The 16,491-nt window shown below is 33.2% G+C and overlaps 2 protein-coding genes across 2 annotated transcripts in view; both read left to right on the plus strand.

Moving 5' to 3' along the window:
• The window catches only part of LOC117115290 (stimulated by retinoic acid gene 6 protein-like), a 47,433-nt gene extending 43,136 nt beyond the window's left edge, over window positions 1-4,297 (plus strand). Inside the window, exons 19-20 of the mRNA XM_033259014.1 lie at window positions 2,037-2,209; window positions 2,859-4,297. Coding sequence (XP_033114905.1) covers window positions 2,037-2,209; window positions 2,859-2,924 — 239 coding nt within the window. The 3' untranslated portion in view covers window positions 2,925-4,297. The remainder of the gene's footprint in view (window positions 1-2,036; window positions 2,210-2,858) is intronic.
• Window positions 4,298-9,270: 4,973 nt separating this feature from the next.
• The window catches only part of LOC117115319 (stimulated by retinoic acid gene 6 protein-like), a 15,725-nt gene continuing 8,504 nt past the window's right edge, over window positions 9,271-16,491 (plus strand). Inside the window, exons 1-10 of the mRNA XM_033259060.1 lie at window positions 9,271-9,277; window positions 9,676-9,855; window positions 10,336-10,436; window positions 10,988-11,073; window positions 12,070-12,212; window positions 12,834-12,966; window positions 13,437-13,485; window positions 15,056-15,184; window positions 15,978-16,070; window positions 16,356-16,444. Coding sequence (XP_033114951.1) covers window positions 9,271-9,277; window positions 9,676-9,855; window positions 10,336-10,436; window positions 10,988-11,073; window positions 12,070-12,212; window positions 12,834-12,966; window positions 13,437-13,485; window positions 15,056-15,184; window positions 15,978-16,070; window positions 16,356-16,444 — 1,010 coding nt within the window. The remainder of the gene's footprint in view (window positions 9,278-9,675; window positions 9,856-10,335; window positions 10,437-10,987; window positions 11,074-12,069; window positions 12,213-12,833; window positions 12,967-13,436; window positions 13,486-15,055; window positions 15,185-15,977; window positions 16,071-16,355; window positions 16,445-16,491) is intronic.

Genomic DNA, 16,491 nt, shown 5'->3' on the forward strand with positions numbered 1-16,491 from the left:
GGCCTGCACTTCATTATCCGTAACACTCATAAAATTATTTGCAATCTTAATTTCTTTTAACATACATACATAACATCATTTAGCCTATATAGCGCTATTTTGTGAGAATCAGAGCGCACAAAGCGTGGACTACAGTTCTTCTCCCCTGAGTATAAGAGTCTCTTCGTGAGCTGACTGGTAAGCAAATTTTTTTTGACGTAGGATAGTTTGGCACTAGTTTACAACCTACCATACGAAATGTAGGGCCGGTAAGCCGGTAACAGCTACTATCGCCTGCCACACGATGTAAGATCTTAAGAAAGCAAAACATTCGAATTTGATATTGGAAAAACACGTGCTAAAAATATGCACTTTCAAAATTATTTTAAGATATTTAAGCCACTGGCTATCTCGAGAGAATAGCATCATATATATTAACTTATTGCATGGAGGCAGACTCATTTATCTTTTAAAGGTTGCTGCCTGGAGGGGCCAGACCCTACACATTATGACAGAAATATTAATTGAAGAGGTATGAAAATCACAGATATATTCACTATCGTTCTTCAAGAAAGTTAGCTTATCAATCCCCATGCGCCATCTACCACCAATATTGAACTATGGAGGAATTAACTCCTCAAATAGTAAATCCAGACCTGTATGCTGTACACACAACTAACTTTTGTTTATACATTTGTTGTAGGCTATAATGCATACTTTGGGTTCTTGAAACTGGAAGTTGCTCATACTCACCCTGTATTAGTCACATTTTGTCAAATATTATGGAGCACGATTAGACATCGCCGACGGGAGACTAGTATCGGCTTTAAAGGTACGAGACCTGTTTTAATTCACTCCCGGAGCTTAGTAGACTAATAAGCCTAATTTAACATACAATGTAACCACTGGCATAGAATTAAAAAACCAAAGATAGCCCACGAAAGTCTAGAAGAAGACTTATTCCAGTGGGGTCCTTCTGGTGGTGATTGCGCAGTACACCGGGAGACAATCTCCTACTCTTTTCCGTGCACATGGACCATAAATGCACACGGGACTAACGGCTTAAACGTCTCATACGAAAGACGGCGCGCAATTGTAGCTTGTATTTCAGCCCTCCAGCTGAAACACAAGGAAAGGCAGCGCTGTGGATTGAACCGGGACCTATAGATCTCCATGGTTCAGCGCACACAAAGTGGCTACCACCAGATTAGCCGACTGAGCAGGGTGAATATCATATTTTACAATTTCCAAAGGATTGCCCAATAATTACTATTTTCCAAAAAAATTGTTATTTTATTTAACCATTATTTTCAAGCATTCGGTTATGGTTGAATTGAATTTGATTTGGGTTTTATTTGTTGTTTTTTTGTGTTGTTGTTTTTTTTTTTAATTCTCCCAAGTAAACAAAGTACAGAAATTAAATAAGTCGTAAAACAACAATTATAGAGAATTTATGGATAAACCTTTAAGCATTTCTGCTGGTTTACGAAGGGGACCCGTTGAAATAATAAGAAACACTACAATAACAAATTACAAAAAAGAAAGGCCAGGGCCTAAAGTAAGAAGCGTAGTAAAAGGGTAACAATGCCTGATGAAGTCTTGTTGACAACAAGATGAAAGCTTGCGTAAGTCAACACCAACGTATTGGATTATTTATTTTAAAATATATTAGATAAATACTGAATAATTAAAACAAATTGCTCGAAATGAGAAAAATCTAATGGAATGAAAAAGGGAAAAGAGTTATCGAATCATTGTCTATGTAGGCCTAGGTACAATTGTTTTTAAATCTCTCTATTTACCGTGAATTCTCACAATGTCCTGTAGGTATGACCGATGTTGATAGTAATAATATTCATACATTCATAATGGGTATTATTAATTCACTCTGCATCATACCTGACTCTTGTACAATACAACAGAGTATGAAGCAAAATATAAAAATATAGTGTTACTTATATAAAAACATATTTTTAGAACTAAATCAATTATTTTTATTACGCTTATGTTACAATGACTGTGTGTTTGAATGTTGGCTTGTTCTTTAATTTCTTCAGTTAACATTGATAATGAAGTCAGTCTACCAGAAACTAGAAAAAGAAATCAAGTGGCACGTAACCGATGGTTTGTTGCTTTAACTCTAATGCGTAACCAACACATATTCGTCAATCGCAAGCCACTACTGCCAGAACTCGAGCGGATAAGAAATGAAAGATTGCAAAAGCAAAAAGTAAGTTAACAAAGGTAGTAGAAGTATAAGTCTGTAAAATGTGATGACAAAAGCCACGTGATTAGGTCTAGAGATAAAATGACGGTGGAACGGTAGGTTAATGTAAAACGAACTGAAGTTGTAGATTACACTCACAGTAGGCCTAATGACTTTAACACGACAAACCATTCCTAGGATCAGTGCTAGCAATAATGGGGACAAAGCTAAAAGCAATCTACATTAACGAGTACAGGTTCACAAAGTGAGCTTGAAAAATGTCTCAATTAAGATCAGTAAAGCGGAAATACTGTCTCTTATACACATCTAGATGTGTATAAGAGACAGTATATATACAGTATATATATATAATTATATATATATATAATTATATATATATATACATATGTGTGTGTGGGTGTGTGTGTATATATATATATATAGTATTAATCTGATTGGTTGAATACAGGTCACGTGGGATTCACTTAAAGTGACTGTTCCATGGTTATATCAGTGACTATTGAACGATGGTTGAATAGAACGTTTTAGTTCCGTTGAACATTAGTCTTTCATCTCATGAAATATTCTATCGCATTCCACTCGTAACATTCATTATTTGTATATGATTTTTTTCAACAAATCTGTGTTGAATTCTTCTTTTGTTTACGAATAGAGTGAAATATCGGCGATGTCGGTCGTAGTTGACGGGCTGGATTCTGCAGTTACTACGTCACTGTGATTTGCTATGATAGAGACTAACGATGTTCAAAATCCATCACGATTTTTGTGAATAACGACAAAATGATGGAAGCATACATTTCCGCCTTAAACTGCATGGGAACGATAATCATTTCTCGGACACATGCAGTAATAATATCATTCGGTGTGGTGTTAAATTTATCATTTTGTTAGCAACATAATACCTGTTGGAGTATCGATTTCTGCGAAGATATGACGAGGGCTAACGACACACCTTAATAAGATTTATTTTCATAAATCATTTTCTATTGCTTGTTAACTAAATAAACAAAATGCAGTAAGCATATTTATTTAATAATATCTTTAACCAGGATGGCACAATTATTTGTGGAAATGTTTTTAATTTTGATCATGGGTATATAAATGGGATGCAGAACTACTGTGTAAGTAAGGGGAAATTAGCTTTGTACGTCTTCTACAAAAAATTACATATTGAAATAATTATTCTTATTAGCCTTAAGCATTCCACTCGTAACATTCTTATTTACTAAATAAACAAAATGCAGTAAGCATATTTATTTAATAATATCTTTAACCAGGATGGCATAATCATTTGTGGAAATGTTTTTAATTTTGATCAATGGTATATAAATGGGATGCAGAACTACTGTGTAAGTAAGGGGAAATTAGCTTTGTACGTCTTCTAAAAAAAATTACATATTGAAATAATTATTCTTATTAGCCTTAAGCGGTTAATGATTTTTATTTGTTAATTAGAACTAATACTTTCATAAATCGAAGTTTTCATCAATATATCGAAACTTTATTGTAAATTTAAAGATCTGTCCAGATTATCAAATTTTATTTGACAAAAAAAAATGTGGCATGCCTACATACGGTCAGGATGACATCACATCATGACCATATATGTGCACATCATGATTATATTTGGGTATACAACAAGGATTTTTTTCAAAAAAAAATCTGATAGTGTGGTTAGAGCTCCTGTCAATGTTTTCCTTAAAAAGCTATACGTAGTTTTTATGACGTCATCAGATACCTACTCCCGATTTTTATGTCGCCATAATGTACGTGTTGAGTACATAAAATACTGTGAAATATGTAGTGACGAATGTAGCTTTCTAAGTATGATATGGATACAAAATGATAGTTTATATTATATCGTTTTAACGATCATGATGATTTCAAGCCATCCAAGCTGAGCATTATTGAAGGCTCTATTATCAAGTCTCTCGCTGGTGGGATATTTTAAGATTTGCCTACCTTCTTGGAATCGGAAGGCGAGAACTATCTAAGAATATACAACTTCACTCCGATATAGCTAACGGCATAAATACGTTGTTGTCTTGTTACGTCATACTTACGTTACCAATATTAATTTTTCATTGTTAGATCGCATCAAGATTTGTCTCTTATACACATCTAGATGATGTATTATCTATCAGCTCGTGTAAAATACTAATACTAATAATTTAATAATAATAATAATAGGCCTATATAATAATACTAATAGTTATGCACATGTATTGTAAATAAATAATGTTTATATATTATTAGAATCTATAATCAACTTACGAATTGAATGAAATAATGGGAGAAAATTCCTAAGATCTAATAAAGAAAATGTATAACCAAAATCTGAGATGGTCCACCTCACGGTGGTCCACCCCACGGGCGCTCCCCCGACAGCGTCAAATGACTACCCAATGCACATTCACCATGTCTGACCCAATTTCGGACCTGAACGCCATTTATATTTGTCTGAAGGCGAAAACAATAGCTTGATTGGTGAAGTCCTACTGTTTGTAGAGAAATATTATAAGCCAAGGTTTTAAGGACGGAATAAATGATTCCAAAATCAAAATATGATAAAAATTTTAATAACTTTCTATTATTAACATAGTCATCTGATCAGTTTTCACTAAAGTTGCGTTTTGGTCTCACAAACTCGAACCTTCGCTGTGCATTTCACTTGTGTCTTTTGCTAAGCTCGTCTATCTCCACTAGAAATATAAACGAAATACACTGGGGTGGTTAAATAGGCGGCGTGGAAAGGAACTGGGCACCCTCTACACACAACGCTTGGGCTTAGTACGATGGGCCTATAACAACTCAATTATAATGAATACGGGACTGCCTTTTAACAACATGCCATTGTAAAAAACATAATTGAAACCAATGCTGAATCTTATCTCTTCTCAGAATGTTTTCGTTATTTCCTTAACAGACACCATACTTTCTCGCAATAAGAAAACCATTGAATTTATTAAATTATTTTATCTATAAAGTCTATGACGCTAATATTTTCTACAGAAAAAAAAATGATATGAGACACAAATGAGTTACTATTTACGTAGTCAGTAGTTTAGAAGTCACGCACGTATTATTTATCATCATTAATTGCTCTTGCTGAGTCCATATTACTAGAATTTAATGTAATGATGAGTAATCAATCATTTGTGATATGAAGTATAGACCACTGATATTAAAATTAACAAACATTTATGGAAATTAATGCTAAGAAAAAGAAATTTAAATTACAAGTGATTACAGGTTATTAAACTTTAGCAGATTTCCGGTAGTTGTATCTAATGTGAATAATATTCTTCCCCACTTATTTAGTTAATACTCCAGGGGGGTTAAATCTGAAAAGTGGCCTAGGAATCACTTTAGAAGTAGAATTTTAGAGGCAGTCACCCATGTCAGATGTCTTTATTGACACCATCTGGTCACCCCAACCCCAAATGTTACATTAGAGTAAACAGAAACATTTTTTTATCTCTTCGTTGTAGTACAGTGGATAGAAAAACTCCTCTGAGGAATTTGAGACCAAATTAAATTCTTTACAGAAAGTAGTTATGGAAATCCTAAAAACAAATGGTCATAGGTCAAATATGATATTTTTCGGTTAATTTTGAAGCAACTAATGCATTAGAACAGATAGAAACATGCTTTTTCTGAACTATGTACATGTAAAAAAAAATTGAAGTTTCTGTGACCACTGGTTAGAAAGATATCAAACTCTATATTTTTGTTCCTAATTTGCATATTAATTTTAGCTAATTTGCATATTAATTTTAGCTAATTTGCATATTAATTTTAGCTAATTTGCATATGACGGAGGTGGAATTTGCAGAAGTTTACTTTCTTGTCACATGCCTTAATTTAAAAAAAGAAAATCTTTGTTGATACTTTGTTTAACTTCAAATGCCAGATTATATGTACATTTTAAATATATTTAGCTGTCCCTAATTTGCATATAGGGTTTAGACGCACTTGTCATCTAAAGTGGGAGTGAACAGTTTGTGTCAATAAAGACATCTGGCATGGATGTCTGCTTCTAACATTTCTGACGTCAATTTTTCAGATTTTTTCCTAGAGTATAATGGTTGAAAATAATTATGTTTTTTTTTATTTCCAAGTTACTGTTGAATGCCGGTGTAGGCCTAAACATGTTATTTTCTCTCAGATAAATATTGTATATGTACCGTTTACGTTATTTTGTGTTTTTTACAATATGGATGATTTTAACTAGCCTAGAGTAGTCAGAGTGATACATCTGCTCTAATAATATATATTACTAATTAAATTATACCCACTCAATAAATAGTGCTTTATATGAATTAAATTTTTAACCAACGCAATACGGTATACCTGAACACAGATTGAATACATTTCATTAGAACTTAATAGGGTACTGCAATGGATGATCAGTGATGTGATGCAAGTGGTGCTCACCGCCACTCAACCCCCTCCTCCCACCTCTCCTCCGAGTAGTTATATTTAGATAATATATTAAAATAGCCTTTAAAAAAATATTCATGAGCTTCCAAATACTAGATAGGCCCAAATAAGAAAGTATAATACATACTCCAAGTATTGAAATACATGCCATCGTGTTGGGATTCAATATTTCGACATTAATTATGTCATCATCAGGAATACCCCACCCGCCCCCTCAAACCATTAATGATTTTAAACTAATTCCTCCATGCTCAAAACCATGATCTGTCCCACGCGGAAGATGATACGTCCTCGAATGCGACGTTGTTGTTTTTTTTTTTTTTTTTTTTTTTTTTATAGATAGATAACTTTCATTGTTTTTTTTTTTTTTTTGTTTTTTTTTATAGATAGATAACTTTCATGTAGTACTTGAATACCTTGTACTTAATTTAGTAATACATTGTTTGACTGTATGCAACCCTTACATGTTAATAATGAAGTAGTTCCGTTTTTGTAAACACTATCCACTAATCATTCTCTCTTACACCTGGTTGCAAATATAAACTCAGCAATAGAAAATAGATGTTTCACAATGTGTATTTTTAGACCTGTTAAACGCTTTCGATACCATTGATCATATTATCCTGTAAACTAATCTTAAATATTATGGCATTGCAGGAATTGCTCTGCCATGGTTCAAAGCCTTTAACAGAAGTCAGTATAGACCTACATTATAACGATTCATGAATGTCAGATAGTGTGGTGTACTGTGAATTTTTTTGACTTGCAAAAATATTGAGTAATGTTTGCTAATGACAACACAGGCATTCTTAATCACCGTGACATTTACTACCGAGTAATTTCAACGTTTTAATAATGAGCTCTCATATCTCTCTCTAAACAGGATTACCACACTATCTTAAAGTCAAATTACGTTTTCTTTTCGGGCCAATAGTAATAGGACGTGCAGCTGGTTGGTATGTGACCATACAGTAGGCCAATATCTTAGAACCCTATTATACACTTACGATATATATATATATATATATATATATATATATATATATATATATTTTACATTTTTCCACACAACCGATATGATGTCCTTACGAGATACTTTTACCTCTAGTTATAAATCGTTTTTATTTCTCGAAAGATCAGTACGTATATCATAATCCGAGTACTTCTTGAAATTGGAAATTAAATCTAAATGACCTAATGTCATATTTCAAATTTTGCTCGTCAATGGTTTGATAATATTTTTTTTTGTTATTCCACCGCTAGTCGGCGCTAATCAATGATAATCGTGTATGGAGCAGCGGAATTAGAGTAATGGCGGATCAAAAGAACCGACACTTAGCAAGAACTCGTCAAAATTGTTGAATCTATTTATAGGATCCATATAATTGATATTTGGGTTCTGTAATAGGATACGATTAGTATTACTAATTAAATTTCTGATTTAATGCGGTCATCTCTGTTCTCCTATGCTGACGTGTTTTTATTGTCGGGCTTCCGTAACAATAGTCTAACGGCTAACGCGTACTGACGGCTACGACTGGGTACAATATTGTAAATTTTTGACTGACATTATAATTATATTAATATCATTATTGGAACTATAACTATCGATTGAAAGTTGTTAATATGAATTCAATGACCACAACATAACAAATAACAATAAAAACAGAAATAAGTTAACAATAACATATATAAACAAGTAGGCCTAATTCGGAAAGTATAAAAACAAACTCAACAATTATATAGGCCTATGTAATCTGTGATATATAGGCCTATGGCCAAATTTTCATGGATACGGGCAATTGGCATTTTTATTAATAAAAGCTATCGATATTAAATTATTTGGCAATTAGTGTACAATTAAGAATATTAGCCTACTCGAAATCCAAACTTGGTTAATAGCATACAGTGCGGTATACCATGAACCCAACCGACATACAAACAAAAGCAATGAGATCAGTAATAATGATAATGTTATTTCGAATTTATGGCGTCAATTCCAATGAGATCAAAGACGCAATGCATATAAAGTAAAAGATCTTTCTTTAGGATTTGAAACGTAAAAAGTAACAGAGAGATCGTTTTGAGACGATGGGCCAGGGGTGCCGCCAGGATTTGACCAAACCGGGGGGGGATTCCGAGGTCACCGACGGGGAGTCAGTGTCTTTGACGAGAGAAAAATAGGCGTGGTCGGGCGTGGCACAAAATCTTTCGAAAGCGGTCCAGGCGACGAACCCCCCCCCCCCAAAAAAAAAAATATGACAATTACTTAATGGATTTTAGGCTTACTTAATCAATTTTAGAGTCTACTAATAATATAATACATATTAGTTTTGTTTCTCCCCGATGAATTTTGTTTTTTCTTCTCGACGGGGGTGGGGGCAGCTCTCCTCGACGAAGATAGTCAGACACAGCCCAATTGTTTGAACGACTGAAATACGCAAGTGCAGCCTTGTTACTGAAAATTTTAGCTGACATTTGCATTGTTAGTCGTATTCTATGTTGAGTATTTCATGCCATCATTCACTGATCATAATGTTTTAACTGGCAGAATAACTGCATGAAGCATCAGCTGCACAAAGCATGACTCTGCATCTATGAGCATCGTGTAGAAAGCAAACATGAACGGTTACATCACAGTGGCGTAACGGCTATAAGCTCTCATCGGCTAAAGCCATTTGCTCCGGTTCCTCAAGCGGCCCCCAGCAAATCCAAATATTTTTTTTTACAAACGAATAACCAAGGCTCTTTTCAAGGCAAAGTCTGTGGTATTTATTGTAATATGTTTATCAAGGATATCTTAGTTAAAATTAAGTATGCTTTTCTTTTGTCAAATAACGATACATAAACATAGAATTGAAATGTGTAAAAAATGCATAAAACAACGTCATAGAACGCTAAAAAAAACACCGGAGCGGCCCCAGCCCCTAGCGACCCTAAAGAGCCCCTTTGTTATGCCACTGTTACATCATCAAATTTAGGCCTAATGTTCCACTATTATAATATTCCGTATTCTCAATACACAGTGTCGATCCACAGTGACATCACCCTGCTATGCTTCATCTCATCTTTTGTGTACAATTCCATAGCTATTGATTGCCAACTTACCCTCAGTAAATTCAAACAAGCCCTGCTTGCTGTCCTCCTTGTATCACACCTTGATGGAGATAGGTTGAAGATGACATCGGTGACGAAACTACAAAATGGTAAGAATACATTAGATATTTAAAACAAATTTAAATATATAACGAGATTCTCTTTTACCAGAAAAACAGAATCACGGTTCCCTGTTTTTAAGATGTCAAGATATCCTTAACACAGTGTTGATTTAATGAAGATGCCAGATTCGAACCACGCCAGAGACCATTTTCCAAACTCAAAAGGACAATATTTTGTTGAATATTGACACTTGATACGATTATATGGCATTTATTGTTATTGCGTCAACTATATAAATTAAATAGGCTTATGTATAGGCTTATAAATATAAGTGTATATAATAATGTAATCAAATGTATAGCTGCCTAACACACCCCTAATGACTACCTTATATCTTTTATAGCGTTTATATTGCAATTACATTGTTTATTACGTCGGAGTTACCACAAGGGGATTCGCGGTTACCTTAGATATCTACTGTATATACCGTATGTAAAAAAATATCATTCAAAATATATTCATTTCAGGGACGAGTACAGGTCACTATAATATACCCACAGTTAGTGACACTTGCCTAAACCCAACGTATGAGTTTATTGATTGGCTGAAATGGAGTCAAGTAGCTTCGGTAGGTGAAATTAAAGAATCAAAAACATACAGTGTTTCTTAATATTTTTTTTCAATACCAGATAGGCCTATGTTGTCTACATAGAACAACTGATACTAATGGTAAATCCGTATTAAGCGTCACTGTTTTAAATACCACTCGACTAGCTTTATAAGAATGAATTTCACTCTAAAAATATCTACAGATATCACTCTAATTTCGCTCGTTCTCCAGTGAAATTTCAACTCTTAAATAAGTGAATACGATTCTTAAATTAGTAAAAAAAATAGTAAAATTCACTCTGAATAGACTGAATCACACTCCTTTTCACTATTTATCTATTCCACTATACTGAAGTGCTCACTGAAGGCACTCTTTCACTCTGTTTCCACTATTTTGCATTTAGAGCATTTTGTGCACATATGTTTATATATTACGATATTACTAGGCATAAATCTGGAGATTATGGAATGAAATAGGCCTAGGCCAGGTATGAAGTTGCTTTTACACACCCTTCATCTTATTAGATATGTAAGCATGATTTTACACTAACATTAAACGTGTTCCTATAGGCATGTATTGTTGGATTGTTCTTTATGCTTCAGCGACGTAAGAGGTTGTGTTTAGGTTGTACTTCTGGTCTTCCGGGCATTATCTAGTGAGTTAATGTGTTTTTTATCTGTTGGACAGGCTACGTTAAACGCTAGACCTATATTTCATTATTACTAAGTGCAGTTTCAGGCCATGACTATATGACTATGCTAAAAGGCGCTGGTTTCAACAATAACAAAAAAAATGTCGCAACGAAATTTAATCGATGTAACTTAATGAAATACGCATTACATCTCTTTCCTAAATGTGAAATTCTTCAAATTACGTCAACACAGACGTGAATGCAATTACTCCTAGCTAGAAAATTTAGGTTGTATCAGTGGCGTACCCAGAGAAGCTGCTCAGAGTACCCAATAATAGTAAATAAATGGAAGTAAATTATTAATTTTATACATTAAGAAGCATCAATTTGTCATAAATAGTTCATTACCTAAACAATTTTCTTGTTTTTATTTATACTTCTTTCTAATGGCCGGATTTTGTGCATTGTTTTATAATATTAATTAGCATGTAATACTACTCGGCACCCCATTTTCGAAATCCTGGATACGCCACTGAGTATGCATTTAAATTGGATTTTTCTTGCGTTTGAAACTTTGCGAAAATTCGCAACAATTCTAAATTCAACTATAAATGCAACGCAAAAGCTGACTACGGGTACTCTTGTGTCCACGACATCATGTCCTGTCATCGGTTCGCAATATCGCAGAACCCTGTTGTTGCGTGGATATTGCGTCTCCATCACGTTTTTTCTTGTACTGTAAGCATGTGGAATTCGCTCAGTATTTTTCAATATGGAGCGACCATGGCCAAAATAAGTTACACCTATTCACTGTGGTATTGCCGGTCCAAGTTCTTATTACTCCTTACAATAAACTTCATACTTTTATACATATTAAAAATACATTTTGATCATTGTGGTCACCATTCTCGTCCTCACACTTGTGAATAATGCGCTTAATGCGTCACAACATGATTGAAAATGGTTCGCCAAAAATGCTTTTGCTGTACATTAATGTATTTTTGTAATGTTTCTTTGAAGCCCTGTAAATTTAGTGGATGCCTATAGCGATCGCTTTACATTTGCTAGTGCATTCTGTAGTACGCTGAAATGCGTACTGGATCTGTTTCTAGGTGTTAACTACATTGAGATAGACGTAACAGATGTTCCTGACGTATTGAAAGGTTCGTAATTTACTACTATGATAAATAATAATATGATAATGATTATAAAATTATTATTAATCTTAGTATTATTATTAGTAGTATTTTCATCATCCTTATCATCGTCATCATCATTAGACAGGTATTTTTTTATAATAAATATGTAGATCAATTATGACATGACATTTTATAGCTACAAATTAATATTTATATTACTGTAAGCTCTTAATGTTTGAAAGTATAGTATGAATAAATAACATAAGACAATAATCCATCTAACAACATCAATCTAAACATTCAATTAATCATGTTAACGTACAACAATTCTTAGAATCCTGCCGTCAGCTAGCATTTAACGCAAATGATCTAACGTTTCACATTAGTTTTCCTATGAACTTACACTTTAACTGGAAACTCTTAACTGGATGTTAAGAATTTACAGTCACAAACCAATCACTTGCTGTTCATGATGCTTAAATTCTATCAGACCGCTGGATGAAACTTATCATATTATATTGAAAAATCCCCTGAACACTTAGGTTTAGGCCTATACATTAACCTCTGACATCTTGTGTACGTATAGTTATTTAACATTTACGTTCTCATTACCAAGCATAAACGTTTTAATTCATTCTTATATAGGAACGGTTAATGTGATCACACTGGCAATTAATGTCTTGCTTGTATGCATCGCTTTCTATCCTGTATTCCTCTGCCTTACAACTCAATTTAGAGTCTTCGGAAACGCCATTGGACTGGTCTACTCTGCCTACTGGTATGTAAATAACCATGCTCGTCTCTATATAAACAAAAGCTCCTAATGGGATGTTTTTATTATTAATTTATGTAATATGCAAAAGCCCATTATTACTTCCAAATCATATTTGATACAAGCGATAAAATATGTCAAATATAATTTACGATCCGGTAACGAATTTATTAAATGCTCCGGTTTTCTTTTTTTTTTTTCATTTATGTTAAGAGCTTTAACATAACAGGATTTGAGTCGGCGTTCTCAACTATATATCATCTGGTCATGTTAGTGGCATTAATGTCAATTTATGGTACATGCTTTTTAGTAAATAAACATTAATATTTATTTAATGATATTTATTGCATCACTTGTTATTACTCCTAAAGTTTTGGTCGTCAGATATACGAATACAAATACGGTAAACAAATATTGTAATATAAACTCAAGTAAATAATTTTCCAAAAATTTGTATTGTTTAATCATTATTTTAGGACGTTTTATTATGTCCACGGCTTAGTTGACTGTCATCAAACTGTAAAGGTATGTATTTATAAACTTTCTTGAGGTAAGATCCTCCTGAGTTGAATACAGTATTTTATTTTATTTTCTTTCTATCATATTGTGGTAACTATAAACGATATAAGATTTTAAAAAATGGAAGGCGAAATATGCCACTGATTGGATTTAAACTCTTCGTCCATTACTTGATATACAAACGCCTTAACCTACTTAGGCAAATAAACGTTAATAAAAGTGAACTATAATAACATTATAATGGAGTAGCGAATCTAATAACATACGTTGATTCGGTACTGTAGAATTCATTTATGGAGATTCGCTCTAATTATGTAATATTTAGATGTTACTATTAATATTTTGAATGTATGCTAGTACAGCTTGCATTAAAACCTTTTTCGTCTACATTGAAAATACAGTCGTAAGTCATAATACATGATAATATACAGATTATAAAGTGTCTATAACTTGTTTGATGGTAACACCAGTTTAACGGCGAAAGAAAGGGTGACGAGAGTAATGCAATACGTTGTCAAATTTACCGAGGGTGCGCTGTTCAAACAACGAAACTGGACTTGAATTATTCACGCTAGATTCGTGATGGTCCTTTAACGATGAATGCATCATCAAAGCTCCATTTGTCATTAGAAAGGATGAGGTAGGCACTGTGTAAACAAGATGATTTGGTTAAAAAAACATTCTGGTGTTTTCACGACAGGATCGCTTGTGGCTTTAGTTTAATTACTAATCAGTAATAGGCCTACAGGCCTATTATTATGCCTAATATTATTACAATTTATGATTATTATCTATATAATTCATCGTGCGTCAGGTGAAAGGTTATTTTAACGGGCGCTATGAGAACTACCAAATTATAATCAATTTGAAATATATATGAATTATTTTATATCATCGAACATTACTTACAATTGATTCTGGTCCTCATATTGCATTTTTACGATTGATTGTTTGAATATAGCTTTTTTGTTATTCATTTTCAAAAAACGAAAAAAAAAAAAAAAAAAAAACAACGATAAATCCGCAACGAGTTTTGGTAGGCCATAGTGAGGCAAAATAGGTCTAGGCTAGATGTTGCGTCTATCGTTTAAAGTATCATTTTGATACATCAAATTAGTAATGTAATGTATCATTTTTTATTTGGTTTGGTCTGATATATGCCTATAATAGCCATTATATGTCTTACAATTACTACGGTACAGTATTATTGTTTTATGTCGCTATAATTAACTACTAGGCCTACTCGTTTACAAAGCATTTTCATATTTTGTCTTGACGGGACGCACTCCAGCACTAACCTTTAGAGATAGGCAAGTTCTAGTTAAAAATTATAAAACTTTTTACACAAAAGTAACACATACTTCTTCACAGACACTGATAGACCTTGGAAATAACCTGGTTATTTTACCGTGGAAGAATGTACTACTATTTTCATATACCAATCTACACTATGAAGTATATGCTATAAAATCTTCCCCTACTGATGTGGATATGTTTATGGAGTGATATATGTTTATAGCTAGCATGTTTATAATTATTATTATTATATTTTCTTGTGTTCTATGGCATCTTCTAGGTTTACGGAGTAATGAACCTTTTCCTTAATGCTCCAGTAATTGTCTGCTACCTAATTCTAATAGTTCGCTTCACATGGGGACTTTGTGCGGCAGCAATAGGATCATACACAAGGATGAAAAAACGACAGGTAGGCTAGTATGTTATAATAAAATATAAGTACCGTATTATTCAAATAAACGCCCCGCTTTGAATAAACGTCCTCCTCGAATTTAACGCCCTAGGCGTTTATTTTTTCCTCAAATAAACGCCCATAAAATGATTGTAAACAAAATTAATGGAAGTAACATCATTCTCAACACATTTTATTAACGCTCTACTCCAGTAGAATATATTTTTCTCGTTCGGATCAATATGTCTTCATGATCACGAGTAACACATGTTGACGGTAATTCTGTGTTGTAGTTCTACAATTACAGTGAAATTAAGGGGCGTTTAAATTAAGTGTAAACGTATTCATTTTACATTAAAAAAAATAAATATATAAACGCCCCCCTCGAAAAACCCATCTTGACTTCGTATAAATTACGGTACTGTATAAAAAGATGGATCATTGTGAAATGATGAAGCTCGTTGTTCCATTTACCAAATATAATCTATCTTGTATGTCTATCATTCTACAGCTATTTAAATATTTTTTTAAGCGTAAAGTTGATGGTAATGTTAAAGTTTTAATATTCATTTATCTTGTATAATAGTGTAGCCATATTTGTGTCGTCATTATAAATACATGTACTTTTTATTTAATCTAATAGCAGGTAACAGTGAAATTACACTGTTCCCTGCTAATAGCGTATAATTATATAACAATCAAATTGTATGAATCTGTATTCAACCAATTGCCTACTATATTATGAGGAGTCATGTTACTGGATATCTGTAACAGCACATCATGAATCTGACAAGATATGTTTATTTTCCAGCGTGAATGGGTACAAAGTCAAGATCTTGCTCAAACATCTTCAACGAAGAAACAAAAACATCGGCCTGAATGTACTTTGGAATCCCAAGAAAAGGTTCAGATTCAGAATTATATATTTAGAAACATTTTTCATCATTTCCAATAAAGTACACCATACTCTTTTCTATGACCCCTCTCTCCGGCAATAGTTCATAAGGATGATTATTGCTAATTTGAGATCAGTATTTTTTTCATAAAAGAGTTCCTGCACAAGACGAGCCATTTACGATGCTGAATGTGATCTACTTTTAAACATTAAAAGTTCACTTAGCCCATCCACATGCACTTCAAAAGTATTAGCGATAATACCTGCAAACAAATGTTGAAATTCCTATTTCAGTTGGCATATTTAGAAGACATCCACCGTAGCTTCACAGAAACTCACTATTATGTATACGTCAAACATTTGTTAGCAACGAAGAATCGAATGTAAGTAGACATTATACATGTATATGCAGGGGTGGATCCAGTAAGGG

Source organism: Anneissia japonica, unplaced genomic scaffold (assembly GCF_011630105.1).
Source record: "Anneissia japonica isolate Jap-2015-1 unplaced genomic scaffold, ASM1163010v1 scaffold287800_len1627635_cov199, whole genome shotgun sequence".
In the NCBI taxonomy this organism is placed as follows: Eukaryota; Metazoa; Echinodermata; class Crinoidea; order Comatulida; family Comatulidae; genus Anneissia; species Anneissia japonica.